The sequence below is a fragment of the Schistocerca gregaria genome, chromosome 8 (assembly GCF_023897955.1).
Source record: "Schistocerca gregaria isolate iqSchGreg1 chromosome 8, iqSchGreg1.2, whole genome shotgun sequence".
In the NCBI taxonomy this organism is placed as follows: Eukaryota; Metazoa; Arthropoda; class Insecta; order Orthoptera; family Acrididae; genus Schistocerca; species Schistocerca gregaria.
The window spans coordinates 381,283,807-381,300,806 of record NC_064927.1 but is presented as its reverse complement, the minus strand read 5'-3'; the positions used below and the strand labels follow the sequence as shown (position 1 = coordinate 381,300,806).

General features: G+C 44.9%; 1 protein-coding gene across 1 annotated transcript in view; it reads left to right on the top strand.

Annotated features, from left to right (window-relative positions):
- Positions 1-4,671, top strand: part of LOC126284823 (uncharacterized) — a 54,131-nt gene extending 49,460 nt beyond the window's left edge. Inside the window, exon 3 of the mRNA XM_049984034.1 lies at positions 4,263-4,671. Within this exon, the coding sequence (XP_049839991.1) occupies positions 4,263-4,382 (120 nt within the window). The 3' untranslated portion in view covers positions 4,383-4,671. The remainder of the gene's footprint in view (positions 1-4,262) is intronic.
- The last annotated feature ends 12,329 nt before the right edge of the window (positions 4,672-17,000 follow it).

Here is a 17,000-nt window from a genome sequence, read left to right as displayed (position 1 = left end):
TGAATAGACCGCATCAAAGTTCTTTTCCAGCATGACAATGCACTGGCACACACCTCAGCAGTTGTAGTCGCAAAATTAATAGAAACAGGATTCCAACTCGTTTCACATTGCCCTGTTCTCTAGACGTGGCTCCCTCACTCTACTATTTGTTCCTCAATTTCAAGAAATAGCTGGCGGGACAAAGATTTTATTCAAATGGGGAGGTGATTTTAGCAACTAATAGCTATTTTGCAGACTTGGACAATTCCTATTATTCGTAAGGGACCAATAAATTAGAACAGCGTTGGACGAAGTGTATAAGTCTAAAAGGAGACTGTGTCGAAAAATAAAAAAGATTTACCTCAAACACGTAAGTAGTTTTCATTTTTGCACGAACTTTTCAAACGCCCCTCGTATAGCATGTAGTACAACCACACGAAGACTCATCAATGATGTATTGGAGATCATATCAACAGTGTCTCCAAAATACATAAAGTTTTCTTCTCCAGTAGTATTACACACCGTGACAGATGGTTTCAGTGTACTGGATGGATTTCCTAGAGTCACTGGTACAGTGAATTTCAATGCTATGGATTAACAGTGAGCTATCAAAAGTGCGTTGTTTTGGTACAATTTGTCATAGTTAAAACTCAAGTAATAACATTTGCAGATACAGTGTTTACCACGTGTAGGCTATACTTATTCGGAGAACTCGCTACCCTGTTGAAGCCGTAGTTTAATAGAAGTATTACATGCAGTATTCGATGGTATTTATTATAAATAATGTATTTGATGCAATTATTTTGGCAAAGGTCAACGTCTGGAGAGTTACCCCAGTGACCAGAAATCTTAACCTACTGTAAAGCCATTTACGGGTGCTCTCTTCATCCACTGTGCCAAGTGTTGGCTTAGTCTGCGCGGACATAACTGTCAGTTTATAACAGAAAGTAAGCACAAGCTACACACTGGAAATTTTTGCTATTATGAAACTTCGTGTAAAATAAACATATCTCTTGCTTTTAAGGACTGCCTCGTGTTTTTATTTTATCAGTAAATATATTTTTCAGTGATGGTAAGCAGCTTTGAAAAAATATCCTCCTCCATTCAAATGAAAGGAATCTTTATCTTGAAACCCGTTTGATTTTCTTTACTTCAGAGTAATGGTAGTCAACGCAACAACGGGAATACGGATATTACGTATGTGTGACCTCACACTAGACACTACAGTTTAACTATATTCAATTTAAAACCAAAAATTTGATGAAGGCTCAACTGAGTTAGCAAATAAATTCTACTAATACGCATATTTCAGGTCGGTGTGCAGCATTTTTCGCTATTCAATCCGTCCATCTTTTTTTTGCGTTCTAAAATTTTCACACTACAGCCGAAAAGCTGTAAAATTGAGCCTCCTTTCTTGGTCTCCATAGCGCAGTAACAGTACGCACATTACAACAAACTGAAAAGCACGCATAAGTACTACACAAGGCGATAATCATTAACTTTGGGTGTATAATGGGCAATCTCCTTTGTAACATACAGAGTTAACTACGATCAAATTCCCGGTTAGATGAACACGTTTTGTTAACCAACGTTTAACAATGGTGCAGCGCAGATACAATTTAATCACAATTAATGATCAAGGGACTCTCAGTTATCTTGTTTATTGACATTGGTGCAGTTGGCAATAAGTAGAACTAACACGTCAGCAACTAATCACTCTGGTACTGCCTGACAAAAGAAAAGTGAAGCATGCTGAAGGACAGAAGGAAAAGAAATGGAACTTCATGGGTTGAGAGAGTATGTGACGTTATTTCAGTCATTACAATACCGAGTCAAATTTAGAAAGAACTTGGCAGTGTGAGCCCACTTATCAATATGACCCTGGACTCCTCTCTGGCCTGGATGCGAGCACTGATTCGGTTGGGAAGGGTGTACTAAGGTCGTTGTATTCTCTCCAGAGGCAATCTGTTCCACAACTGTTCTAACTAGTCCTTGATGTATTCGATCTGGCACTGGGATGGAGTTCATATTCGCACTGATCCCATACATTTTCTGTCGGTGGCAGATCTGGGGATGTTGCTGGCCCTCGTCATCACGCTAACACTTCATAGAGTCACATGGTATGTACAGACGAACACTGTCCTGTTGAAAAGTGCAATTTCTGTCTCCTGTGCGAGTGGAGTACTGGTTGTTTCAAAAAAGGAATATCAATGTTTTCACTGTATATTTTATATGTGTTAACTGGAATACCCTCTTTCAAATACTGAAGGTGGCAGGGGTAAAACACAGGGAGCGAAAGACTATTTACAATTTGTACAGAAACCAGATGGCAGTTATAAGAGTCGAGGGATATGAAAGAGAAGCAGTGGTTGGGAAGGGAGTGAGACAGGGTTATAGCCTCTCCCCGATGTTATTCAATCTGTATATTGAGTAAGCAGTGAAAGAAACAAAAGAAAAATTCGGGGTTGGTATTAAAATCCATGAAGAAGAAATAAAAATTTTGAGGTTCGACGATGACATTTTAATTCTTGTCAAAGACAGGAAAGGACTTGGAAGAGAAGTTGAGCGGAATGGACCGTGTCTTGAAAGGAGAAGATGAACATCAACAAAACCAAAACGAGGATAATAGAATGTAGTCGAGTTAACTCGGGTGATGCTGAGGGAATCAGATTAGGAAATGAGACACTTAAAGTACTAAAGGAGTTTTGCTATTTGGGGAGCAAAATAACTGATCATGGTCGAAGTAGAGAGGATATATAATGTAGACTGGCAATGGCAAGGAAAGCGTTTCTGAAGAAGAGAAATTTGTTAACATCGAGTATAGATTTAAGCGTCAGGAAAGTATTTGTATGGAGTGTAGCCATGTATGGAAGTGAAACATGGACGATAAATAGTTTGGACAAGAAGAGAATAGAAGCTTTTGAAATGTGGTGCTACAGAATAATGCTGAAGATTAGATGGGTAGATGACGTAACTAATGAGGCGGTATTGAATAGAATTGGGGAGAAGAGGAGTTTGTGGCACAACTTGACAAGAAGAAGGGACCGGTTGGTAGGACATGTTCTGAGGCATCAAGGGATCAGAAATTATACATTGGAGGGCAGCGTGGAGGGTAGAAATAGCAGAGGGAGACCAAGAGATGAATACACTAAGCAGATTCAGATGGATGTAGGGTGCAGTAGGTACTGGGAGATGAAGCAGCTTGCACAGGATAGAGTAGCATGGAGAGCTGCCTCAAACCAGTCTGAGGACTGAAGACCACAACAACAACAACAACAATTTTATATGTAGTATATAGCTAACGTTTAAACCTAGAATAAAAGAACGAAACACCCACTGAGATGTATACATATTCATATACACTTATTTTTAACTTGCCCCAAAAATGGTGAATCCACAGTAAAGTACCTTTTATGTTTTGGATTTTGGAAACTCTGTTTTGTAATTACGGTTCAATATGCGTGGCGTATGAACATCGATCATGTCCCCCTAAGTCATAATAGCATCTGCATCTCATTTTCAGAGTACCGACTGTCTTCGTAAAGGAATTGCTTTGTACAGGAAAAACAGTGTGGCTTCTTGGGCAACATTAAGAAGCTGCAAATGTTAAAAGTCGGGGACAAAATCATCAGACCAAATTATTACAATAATTACATCGTAAATTTTAACGGAAGTGTAATAGATTGCATCGTGTCCTTAGATTTGAGAACTGAAGTCAGTTCGTGTTCTATATTGCTTTCCACCGTTCAGTTAGTCCAGTGACGAATGCAGTAAACAACATTTCACGGGTCTGTCGTAGTGACCGAGCGGTTCTAGGCGCTTCAGTCCCGAACCGCGCAGCTGCTGCGGTCGCAGGTTCGAATCCTGCATCAGGCATGGATGTGTGTGTGGTGTCCTTAGGTTAGTTAGGTTTAAGTAGTTCTAAGTCTAGGGAACTGATAATCTCAGATGTTAAGTCCCATACTGCTTAGAGCCATTTGAATTTTGAACATTTCGCGGGTATTTAGTATGATAAGTGACTCACTAAATAGTTATCAATATTTCCAACACAAATAGTCACCAAGAAAGCTACGCAGTTTCAGTCTTTCCATAAAGGGTGTGATAGCAAAAAAAAAAACAGATTCCAAAGTGCTAAATGGTAATGAATGTTGTAGGTTTATCATCTTTTCCCGCTGTTGTAAAACAGTTTTCATGACTTTCATTCACACATTATAATTAGGTCATACAACATTCTTTGCTGTAGGAGAACACGTTTCACAGTGTTTTTGTCTGTTGCTCTGCAGGTGGAGAATTACTTGGCCTCGAAGATACGCAACGCCGTGACAACAGTGGCTCTGGTGGTGGACCACGACTACAACGATCGACTGGAAAGAGCCAACAAGTGGCGCACCTCAACGAGCTGATTCCTTTCAAGAAGAGAAGTCGCGTCACTGTCCACAAATTTCTGCGATATTCACAGGAATACGCCTTCCGAGAGCATGTATGCGAGATAGAATAGGACAGTACATTAATGTAGTGTCGTCTCTCGTTGATCACTACCCTTTCAATTTTCATTAACAGGTGTTTTCTTTACTTTCAAAGTGGAAGTTTCAGCGAGAGACTATCATTAAGCAGCAATATGGCTGCACATACTTTCTTATTTTTGTAAATTTAATTTATTTACTGTGAAATAAAACATAATGTTTTGTTGTCAATGTCCATCTAGTGAAGAAAGAAGCCTATCACGTTCTCCTCCTCTTGATATTCAAACAAGTATACAAGGCAGTTTGGTGAGTGTAACATAACAATTCATAAACGTTTACTCCGATTTTTCTTCTCCTATTCCTAGATAACATTTTTCGTTGTTGCTGTTGGTTTTAAGACGCTCGATGCCACTGTCAATAGCGCCCTTGCAATTAAAGTTAAAACTGTTCACTTATGTAAATCGCAGCTTAGATAATAAGACCAACAAAAACTATGAAAATAAGGCTAAAACGCACAAAGTCCGAATATTATAAACAAACTAGACAACAAATGACTCACCCTCAGGTGACAACCACTCCAATATAGCGCAACACCTCCCCTAGCGTCTGGAACCTCGTGACCGCTACGGTCGCAGGTTCGAATCCTGTATGTAACGTCCACTGTTCAAAGTGCCGTCAATCCGAACGAGAAATGACAAAGACCTGTAACCAATGGCACCCCGTACCATCACGCCGGGTGATACGCCAGTATGGCGATGACACATACACGCTTCCAATGTGCGTTCACCGCGATGTCGCCAAACACGGATGCGACCATCATAATGCTGTAAACAGAACCTGGATTCATCCAAAAAATGACGTTTTGCCATTCGTGCACCCAGGTTTGTCGTTGAGTACACCATCGCAGGCGCTCCTGTCTGTGATGCAGCGTCAAGGGTAACCGCAGCCAATGTCTCCGAGCTGCTAGTCCATGCTGCTCCAAATGTCGTCGAACTGTTCGTGCAGATGGTTGTTGTCTTGCAAACGTCCTCATCTGTTGACTCAGGGATCGAGACGTGGCTGCACGATCCGTTGCAGCCATGTGGGTAATATGCCTGTCATCTCGACTGCTAGTGGTACGAGACCGTTGGGATCCAGCACGGCGTTCCGTTTTACCCTCCTGAACCCACCGATTCCATATTCTGCTAACAGTCATTGGATCTCGACCAACGCGAGCAGCAATGCCGCGATACGATAAACCGCAATCGCGATAGGCTACAATCCGGCCTTTATCAAAGTCGGAAACGTGATGGTACGCATTTCTCCTCCTTACACGAGGCATCACAACAACGTTTCACCAGGCAACGCCGGTCAGCTGCTGTTTGTGTATGAGAAATCGGTTGGATACTTTCCTCATGTCAGCAAGTTGTAAGTTTTAGCACCGGCGCAAACCTTGTGTGAATGCTCTTAGTAACTAATCATTTGCATATCACAGCATCTTCTTCCTGTCGGTTAAATTTAACGTCTGTAGCACGTAATCTTCTTGGCGTAGCAATTTTAATGGCCAGTAGTGTATTTAGTATATGGATATCTTCGCATAAACTATCTTCAGCAATGTCCTCTACAATACCCACCACAGTTGATGCTTGTACATATTTTCCGTATGTAGGAGTTACTTTTCCTGCGTCCATGTAAGTGAAAATCTTAGAAGGAGAGTTTTCGTAGCCGAACCACTTTTCATGATAAGCTGCAGTTCGTTGGTAGGCTACGACAGCTTCATTCTTGAATTTATTTCACTCAACCTCATTAGCTTGTGTTCCGAAAAAAAAAACAGTCGTTCTTACCTGATACAATACCCTCTTGTAATGTGAACATAATATTATATAATCCTGTAGGATTTATGTACTCGGATTCCAGAGTTATACTTTTCTGAGGCCGGCCACTGTGGCAGAGAGGTTCTAGGCGCTTCAGTCCGGAACCACGTGGCTGTACGGTCTCAGGTTCGAATCATGCCTCGAGCATCAATATTATATAATCCTGTAGGATTTATGTACTCGGGTTCCAGAGTTATACTTTTCTGAGGCTGGCCATTGTGGCCGAGCTGTTCTAGGCGCTTCAATCCCGAAACACGTGGCTGTACGGTCTCAGGTTCGAATCATGCCTCGAGCATCAATATTATATAATCCTGTAGGATTTATGTACTCGGGTTCCAGAGTTATACTTTTCTGAGGCTGGCCATTGTGGCCGAGCTGTTCTAGGCGCTTCAATCCCGAAACACGTGGCTGTACGGTCTCAGGTTCGAATCATGCCTCGAGCATCAATATTATATAATCCTGTAGGATTTATGTACTCGGATTCCAGAGTTATACTTTTCTGAGGCTGGCCATTGTGGCCGAGCTGTTCTAGGCGCTTCAATCCCGAAACACGTGGCTGTACGGTCTCAGGTTCGAATCATGCCTCGAGCATCAATATTATATAATCCTGTAGGATTTATGTACTCGGGTTCCAGAGTTATACTTTTCTGAGGCTGGCCATTGTGGCCGAGCTGTTCTAGGCGCTTCAATCCCGAAACACGTGGCTGTACGGTCTCAGGTTCGAATCATGCCTCGAGCATCAATATTATATAATCCTGTAGGATTTATGTACTCGGGTTCCAGAGTTATACTTTTCTGAGGCTGGCCATTGTGGCCGAGCTGTTCTAGGCGCTTCAATCCCGAAACACGTGGCTGTACGGTCTCAGGTTCGAATCATGCCTCGAGCATCAATATTATATAATCCTGTAGGATTTATGTACTCGGGTTCCAGAGTTATACTTTTCTGAGGCTGGCCATTGTGGCCGAGCTGTTCTAGGCGCTTCAATCCCGAAACACGTGGCTGTACGGTCTCAGGTTCGAATCATGCCTCGAGCATCAATATTATATAATCCTGTAGGATTTATGTACTCGGGTTCCAGAGTTATACTTTTCTGAGGCTGGCCATTGTGGCCGAGCTGTTCTAGGCGCTTCAATCCCGAAACACGTGGCTGTACGGTCTCAGGTTCGAATCATGCCTCGAGCATCAATATTATATAATCCTGTAGGATTTATGTACTCGGGTTCCAGAGTTATACTTTTCTGAGGCTGGCCATTGTGGCCGAGCTGTTCTAGGCGCTTCAATCCCGAAACACGTGGCTGTACGGTCTCAGGTTCGAATCATGCCTCGAGCATCAATATTATATAATCCTGTAGGATTTATGTACTCGGGTTCCAGAGTTATACTTTTCTGAGGCTGGCCATTGTGGCCGAGCTGTTCTAGGCGCTTCAATCCCGAAACACGTGGCTGTACGGTCTCAGGTTCGAATCATGCCTCGAGCATCAATATTATATAATCCTGTAGGATTTATGTACTCGGGTTCCAGAGTTATACTTTTCTGAGGCTGGCCATTGTGGCCGAGCTGTTCTAGGCGCTTCAATCCCGAAACACGTGGCTGTACGGTCTCAGGTTCGAATCATGCCTCGAGCATCAATATTATATAATCCTGTAGGATTTATGTACTCGGGTTCCAGAGTTATACTTTTCTGAGGCTGGCCATTGTGGCCGAGCTGTTCTAGGCGCTTCAATCCCGAAACACGTGGCTGTACGGTCTCAGGTTCGAATCATGCCTCGAGCATCAATATTATATAATCCTGTAGGATTTATGTACTCGGGTTCCAGAGTTATACTTTTCTGAGGCTGGCCATTGTGGCCGAGCTGTTCTAGGCGCTTCAATCCCGAAACACGTGGCTGTACGGTCTCAGGTTCGAATCATGCCTCGAGCATCAATATTATATAATCCTGTAGGATTTATGTACTCGGGTTCCAGAGTTATACTTTTCTGAGGCTGGCCATTGTGGCCGAGCTGTTCTAGGCGCTTCAATCCCGAAACACGTGGCTGTACGGTCTCAGGTTCGAATCATGCCTCGAGCATCAATATTATATAATCCTGTAGGATTTATGTACTCGGATTCCAGAGTTATACTTTTCTGAGGCTGGCCATTGTGGCCGAGCTGTTCTAGGCGCTTCAATCCCGAAACACGTGGCTGTACGGTCTCAGGTTCGAATCATGCCTCGAGCATCAATATTATATAATCCTGTAGGATTTATGTACTCGGGTTCCAGAGTTATACTTTTCTGAGGCTGGCCATTGTGGCCGAGCTGTTCTAGGCGCTTCAATCCCGAAACACGTGGCTGTACGGTCTCAGGTTCGAATCATGCCTCGAGCATCAATATTATATAATCCTGTAGGATTTATGTACTCGGGTTCCAGAGTTATACTTTTCTGAGGCTGGCCATTGTGGCCGAGCTGTTCTAGGCGCTTCAATCCCGAAACACGTGGCTGTACGGTCTCAGGTTCGAATCATGCCTCGAGCATCAATATTATATAATCCTGTAGGATTTATGTACTCGGGTTCCAGAGTTATACTTTTCTGAGGCTGGCCATTGTGGCCGAGCTGTTCTAGGCGCTTCAATCCCGAAACACGTGGCTGTACGGTCTCAGGTTCGAATCATGCCTCGAGCATCAATATTATATAATCCTGTAGGATTTATGTACTCGGGTTCCAGAGTTATACTTTTCTGAGGCTGGCCATTGTGGCCGAGCTGTTCTAGGCGCTTCAATCCCGAAACACGTGGCTGTACGGTCTCAGGTTCGAATCATGCCTCGAGCATCAATATTATATAATCCTGTAGGATTTATGTACTCGGGTTCCAGAGTTATACTTTTCTGAGGCTGGCCATTGTGGCCGAGCTGTTCTAGGCGCTTCAATCCCGAAACACGTGGCTGTACGGTCTCAGGTTCGAATCATGCCTCGAGCATCAATATTATATAATCCTGTAGGATTTATGTACTCGGATTCCAGAGTTATACTTTTCTGAGGCTGGCCATTGTGGCCGAGCTGTTCTAGGCGCTTCAATCCCGAAACACGTGGCTGTACGGTCTCAGGTTCGAATCATGCCTCGAGCATCAATATTATATAATCCTGTAGGATTTATGTACTCGGGTTCCAGAGTTATACTTTTCTGAGGCTGGCCATTGTGGCCGAGCTGTTCTAGGCGCTTCAATCCCGAAACACGTGGCTGTACGGTCTCAGGTTCGAATCATGCCTCGAGCATCAATATTATATAATCCTGTAGGATTTATGTACTCGGGTTCCAGAGTTATACTTTTCTGAGGCTGGCCATTGTGGCCGAGCTGTTCTAGGCGCTTCAATCCCGAAACACGTGGCTGTACGGTCTCAGGTTCGAATCATGCCGCGAGCATCAATATTATATAATCCTGTAGGATTTATGTACTCGGATTCCAGAGTTATACTTTTCTGAGGCTGGCCATTGTGGCCGAGCTGTTCTAGGCGCTTCAATCCCGAAACACGTGGCTGTACGGTCTCAGGTTCGAATCATGCCTCGAGCATCAATATTATATAATCCTGTAGGATTTATGTACTCGGGTTCCAGAGTTATACTTTTCTGAGGCTGGCCATTGTGGCCGAGCTGTTCTAGGCGCTTCAATCCCGAAACACGTGGCTGTACGGTCTCAGGTTCGAATCATGCCTCGAGCATCAATATTATATAATCCTGTAGGATTTATGTACTCGGATTCCAGAGTTATACTTTTCTGAGGCTGGCCATTGTGGCCGAGCTGTTCTAGGCGCTTCAATCCCGAAACACGTGGCTGTACGGTCTCAGGTTCGAATCATGCCTCGAGCATCAATATTATATAATCCTGTAGGATTTATGTACTCGGGTTCCAGAGTGATACTTTTCTGAGGCTGGCCATTGTGGCCGAGCTGTTCTAGGCGCTTCAATCCCGAAACACGTGGCTGTACGGTCTCAGGTTCGAATCATGCCTCGAGCATCAATATTATATAATCCTGTAGGATTTATGTACTCGGGTTCCAGAGTTATACTTTTCTGAGGCTGGCCATTGTGGCCGAGCTGTTCTAGGCGCTTCAATCCCGAAACACGTGGCTGTACGGTCTCAGGTTCGAATCATGCCTCGAGCATCAATATTATATAATCCTGTAGGATTTATGTACTCGGGTTCCAGAGTTATACGTTTCTGAGGCTGGCCATTGTGGCCGAGCTGTTCTAGGCGCTTCAATCCCGAAACACGTGGCTGTACGGTCTCAGGTTCGAATCATGCCTCGAGCATCAATATTATATAATCCTGTAGGATTTATGTACTCGGGTTCCAGAGTTATACTTTTCTGAGGCTGGCCATTGTGGCCGAGCTGTTCTAGGCGCTTCAATCCCGAAACACGTGGCTGTACGGTCTCAGGTTCGAATCATGCCTCGAGCATCAATATTATATAATCCTGTAGGATTTATGTACTCGGGTTCCAGAGTTATACTTTTCTGAGGCTGGCCATTGTGGCCGAGCTGTTCTAGGCGCTTCAATCCCGAAACACGTGGCTGTACGGTCTCAGGTTCGAATCATGCCTCGAGCATCAATATTATATAATCCTGTAGGATTTATGTACTCGGGTTCCAGAGTTATACTTTTCTGAGGCTGGCCATTGTGGCCGAGCTGTTCTAGGCGCTTCAATCCCGAAACACGTGGCTGTACGGTCTCAGGTTCGAATCATGCCTCGAGCATCAATATTATATAATCCTGTAGGATTTATGTACTCGGGTTCCAGAGTTATACTTTTCTGAGGCTGGCCATTGTGGCCGAGCTGTTCTAGGCGCTTCAATCCCGAAACACGTGGCTGTACGGTCTCAGGTTCGAATCATGCCTCGAGCATCAATATTATATAATCCTGTAGGATTTATGTACTCGGGTTCCAGAGTTATACTTTTCTGAGGCTGGCCATTGTGGCCGAGCTGTTCTAGGCGCTTCAATCCCGAAACACGTGGCTGTACGGTCTCAGGTTCGAATCATGCCTCGAGCATCAATATTATATAATCCTGTAGGATTTATGTACTCGGGTTCCAGAGTTATACTTTTCTGAGGCTGGCCATTGTGGCCGAGCTGTTCTAGGCGCTTCAATCCCGAAACACGTGGCTGTACGGTCTCAGGTTCGAATCATGCCTCGAGCATCAATATTATATAATCCTGTAGGATTTATGTACTCGGATTCCAGAGTTATACTTTTCTGAGGCTGGCCATTGTGGCCGAGCTGTTCTAGGCGCTTCAATCCCGAAACACGTGGCTGTACGGTCTCAGGTTCGAATCATGCCTCGAGCATCAATATTATATAATCCTGTAGGATTTATGTACTCGGGTTCCAGAGTTATACTTTTCTGAGGCTGGCCATTGTGGCCGAGCTGTTCTAGGCGCTTCAATCCCGAAACACGTGGCTGTACGGTCTCAGGTTCGAATCATGCCTCGAGCATCAATATTATATAATCCTGTAGGATTTATGTACTCGGGTTCCAGAGTTATACTTTTCTGAGGCTGGCCATTGTGGCCGAGCTGTTCTAGGCGCTTCAATCCCGAAACACGTGGCTGTACGGTCTCAGGTTCGAATCATGCCTCGAGCATCAATATTATATAATCCTGTAGGATTTATGTACTCGGGTTCCAGAGTTATACTTTTCTGAGGCTGGCCATTGTGGCCGAGCTGTTCTAGGCGCTTCAATCCCGAAACACGTGGCTGTACGGTCTCAGGTTCGAATCATGCCTCGAGCATCAATATTATATAATCCTGTAGGATTTATGTACTCGGGTTCCAGAGTTATACTTTTCTGAGGCTGGCCATTGTGGCCGAGCTGTTCTAGGCGCTTCAATCCCGAAACACGTGGCTGTACGGTCTCAGGTTCGAATCATGCCTCGAGCATCAATATTATATAATCCTGTAGGATTTATGTACTCGGGTTCCAGAGTTATACTTTTCTGAGGCTGGCCATTGTGGCCGAGCTGTTCTAGGCGCTTCAATCCCGAAACACGTGGCTGTACGGTCTCAGGTTCGAATCATGCCTCGAGCATCAATATTATATAATCCTGTAGGATTTATGTACTCGGATTCCAGAGTTATACTTTTCTGAGGCTGGCCATTGTGGCCGAGCTGTTCTAGGCGCTTCAATCCCGAAACACGTGGCTGTACGGTCTCAGGTTCGAATCATGCCTCGAGCATCAATATTATATAATCCTGTAGGATTTATGTACTCGGATTCCAGAGTTATACTTTTCTGAGGCTGGCCATTGTGGCCGAGCTGTTCTAGGCGCTTCAATCCCGAAACACGTGGCTGTACGGTCTCAGGTTCGAATCATGCCTCGAGCATCAATATTATATAATCCTGTAGGATTTATGTACTCGGGTTCCAGAGTTATACTTTTCTGAGGCTGGCCATTGTGGCCGAGCTGTTCTAGGCGCTTCAATCCCGAAACACGTGGCTGTACGGTCTCAGGTTCGAATCATGCCTCGAGCATCAATATTATATAATCCTGTAGGATTTATGTACTCGGGTTCCAGAGTTATACTTTTCTGAGGCTGGCCATTGTGGCCGAGCTGTTCTAGGCGCTTCAATCCCGAAACACGTGGCTGTACGGTCTCAGGTTCGAATCATGCCTCGAGCATCAATATTATATAATCCTGTAGGATTTATGTACTCGGATTCCAGAGTTATACTTTTCTGAGGCTGGCCATTGTGGCCGAGCTGTTCTAGGCGCTTCAATCCCGAAACACGTGGCTGTACGGTCTCAGGTTCGAATCATGCCTCGAGCATCAATATTATATAATCCTGTAGGATTTATGTACTCGGGTTCCAGAGTTGTACTTTTCTGAGGCTGGCCATTGTGGCCGAGCTGTTCTAGGCGCTTCAATCCCGAAACACGTGGCTGTACGGTCTCAGGTTCGAATCATGCCTCGAGCATCAATATTATATAATCCTGTAGGATTTATGTACTCGGGTTCCAGAGTTATACTTTTCTGAGGCTGGCCATTGTGGCCGAGCTGTTCTAGGCGCTTCAATCCCGAAACACGTGGCTGTACGGTCTCAGGTTCGAATCATGCCTCGAGCATCAATATTATATAATCCTGTAGGATTTATGTACTCGGGTTCCAGAGTTATACTTTTCTGAGGCTGGCCATTGTGGCCGAGCTGTTCTAGGCGCTTCAATCCCGAAACACGTGGCTGTACGGTCTCAGGTTCGAATCATGCCTCGAGCATCAATATTATATAATCCTGTAGGATTTATGTACTCGGGTTCCAGAGTTATACTTTTCTGAGGCTGGCCATTGTGGCCGAGCTGTTCTAGGCGCTTCAATCCCGAAACACGTGGCTGTACGGTCTCAGGTTCGAATCATGCCTCGAGCATCAATATTATATAATCCTGTAGGATTTATGTACTCGGGTTCCAGAGTTATACTTTTCTGAGGCTGGCCATTGTGGCCGAGCTGTTCTAGGCGCTTCAATCCCGAAACACGTGGCTGTACGGTCTCAGGTTCGAATCATGCCTCGAGCATCAATATTATATAATCCTGTAGGATTTATGTACTCGGGTTCCAGAGTTATACTTTTCTGAGGCTGGCCATTGTGGCCGAGCTGTTCTAGGCGCTTCAATCCCGAAACACGTGGCTGTACGGTCTCAGGTTCGAATCATGCCTCGAGCATCAATATTATATAATCCTGTAGGATTTATGTACTCGGATTCCAGAGTTATACTTTTCTGAGGCTGGCCATTGTGGCCGAGCTGTTCTAGGCGCTTCAATCCCGAAACACGTGGCTGTACGGTCTCAGGTTCGAATCATGCCTCGAGCATCAATATTATATAATCCTGTAGGATTTATGTACTCGGGTTCCAGAGTTATACTTTTCTGAGGCTGGCCATTGTGGCCGAGCTGTTCTAGGCGCTTCAATCCCGAAACACGTGGCTGTACGGTCTCAGGTTCGAATCATGCCTCGAGCATCAATATTATATAATCCTGTAGGATTTATGTACTCGGGTTCCAGAGTTATACTTTTCTGAGGCTGGCCATTGTGGCCGAGCTGTTCTAGGCGCTTCAATCCCGAAACACGTGGCTGTACGGTCTCAGGTTCGAATCATGCCTCGAGCATCAATATTATATAATCCTGTAGGATTTATGTACTCGGGTTCCAGAGTTATACTTTTCTGAGGCTGGCCATTGTGGCCGAGCTGTTCTAGGCGCTTCAATCCCGAAACACGTGGCTGTACGGTCTCAGGTTCGAATCATGCCTCGAGCATCAATATTATATAATCCTGTAGGATTTATGTACTCGGGTTCCAGAGTTATACTTTTCTGAGGCTGGCCATTGTGGCCGAGCTGTTCTAGGCGCTTCAATCCCGAAACACGTGGCTGTACGGTCTCAGGTTCGAATCATGCCTCGAGCATCAATATTATATAATCCTGTAGGATTTATGTACTCGGGTTCCAGAGTTATACTTTTCTGAGGCTGGCCATTGTGGCCGAGCTGTTCTAGGCGCTTCAATCCCGAAACACGTGGCTGTACGGTCTCAGGTTCGAATCATGCCGCGAGCATCAATATTATATAATCCTGTAGGATTTATGTACTCGGATTCCAGAGTTATACTTTTCTGAGGCTGGCCATTGTGGCCGAGCTGTTCTAGGCGCTTCAATCCCGAAACACGTGGCTGTACGGTCTCAGGTTCGAATCATGCCTCGAGCATCAATATTATATAATCCTGTAGGATTTATGTACTCGGGTTCCAGAGTTATACTTTTCTGAGGCTGGCCATTGTGGCCGAGCTGTTCTAGGCGCTTCAATCCCGAAACACGTGGCTGTACGGTCTCAGGTTCGAATCATGCCTCGAGCATCAATATTATATAATCCTGTAGGATTTATGTACTCGGGTTCCAGAGTTATACTTTTCTGAGGCTGGCCATTGTGGCCGAGCTGTTCTAGGCGCTTCAATCCCGAAACACGTGGCTGTACGGTCTCAGGTTCGAATCATGCCTCGAGCATCAATATTATATAATCCTGTAGGATTTATGTACTCGGGTTCCAGAGTTATACTTTTCTGAGGCTGGCCATTGTGGCCGAGCTGTTCTAGGCGCTTCAATCCCGAAACACGTGGCTGTACGGTCTCAGGTTCGAATCATGCCTCGAGCATCAATATTATATAATCCTGTAGGATTTATGTACTCGGGTTCCAGAGTTATACTTTTCTGAGGCTGGCCATTGTGGCCGAGCTGTTCTAGGCGCTTCAATCCCGAAACACGTGGCTGTACGGTCTCAGGTTCGAATCATGCCTCGAGCATCAATATTATATAATCCTGTAGGATTTATGTACTCGGATTCCAGAGTTATACTTTTCTGAGGCTGGCCATTGTGGCCGAGCTGTTCTAGGCGCTTCAATCCCGAAACACGTGGCTGTACGGTCTCAGGTTCGAATCATGCCTCGAGCATCAATATTATATAATCCTGTAGGATTTATGTACTCGGGTTCCAGAGTTATACTTTTCTGAGGCTGGCCATTGTGGCCGAGCTGTTCTAGGCGCTTCAATCCCGAAACACGTGGCTGTACGGTCTCAGGTTCGAATCATGCCTCGAGCATCAATATTATATAATCCTGTAGGATTTATGTACTCGGATTCCAGAGTTATACTTTTCTGAGGCTGGCCATTGTGGCCGAGCTGTTCTAGGCGCTTCAATCCCGAAACACGTGGCTGTACGGTCTCAGGTTCGAATCATGCCTCGAGCATCAATATTATATAATCCTGTAGGATTTATGTACTCGGGTTCCAGAGTTATACTTTTCTGAGGCTGGCCATTGTGGCCGAGCTGTTCTAGGCGCTTCAATCCCGAAACACGTGGCTGTACGGTCTCAGGTTCGAATCATGCCTCGAGCATCAATATTATATAATCCTGTAGGATTTATGTACTCGGATTCCAGAGTTATACTTTTCTGAGGCTGGCCATTGTGGCCGAGCTGTTCTAGGCGCTTCAATCCCGAAACACGTGGCTGTACGGTCTCAGGTTCGAATCATGCCTCGAGCATCAATATTATATAATCCTGTAGGATTTATGTACTCGGGTTCCAGAGTTATACTTTTCTGAGGCTGGCCATTGTGGCCGAGCTGTTCTAGGCGCTTCAATCCCGAAACACGTGGCTGTACGGTCTCAGGTTCGAATCATGCCTCGAGCATCAATATTATATAATCCTGTAGGATTTATGTACTCGGGTTCCAGAGTTATACTTTTCTGAGGCTGGCCATTGTGGCCGAGCTGTTCTAGGCGCTTCAATCCCGAAACACGTGGCTGTACGGTCTCAGGTTCGAATCATGCCTCGAGCATCAATATTATATAATCCTGTAGGATTTATGTACTCGGGTTCCAGAGTTATACTTTTCTGAGGCTGGCCATTGTGGCCGAGCTGTTCTAGGCGCTTCAATCCCGAAACACGTGGCTGTACGGTCTCAGGTTCGAATCATGCCTCGAGCATCAATATTATATAATCCTGTAGGATTTATGTACTCGGGTTCCAGAGTTATACTTTTCTGAGGCCGGCCATTGTGGGCGAGCTGTTCTAGGCGCTTCAATCCCGAACCACGTGGCTGTACGGTCTCAGGTTCTAATCATGCCTCGAGCATGGATGTCTGTGATGTCCTTAGGTTAGTTAGGTTTACGTAGTTCTAAGTC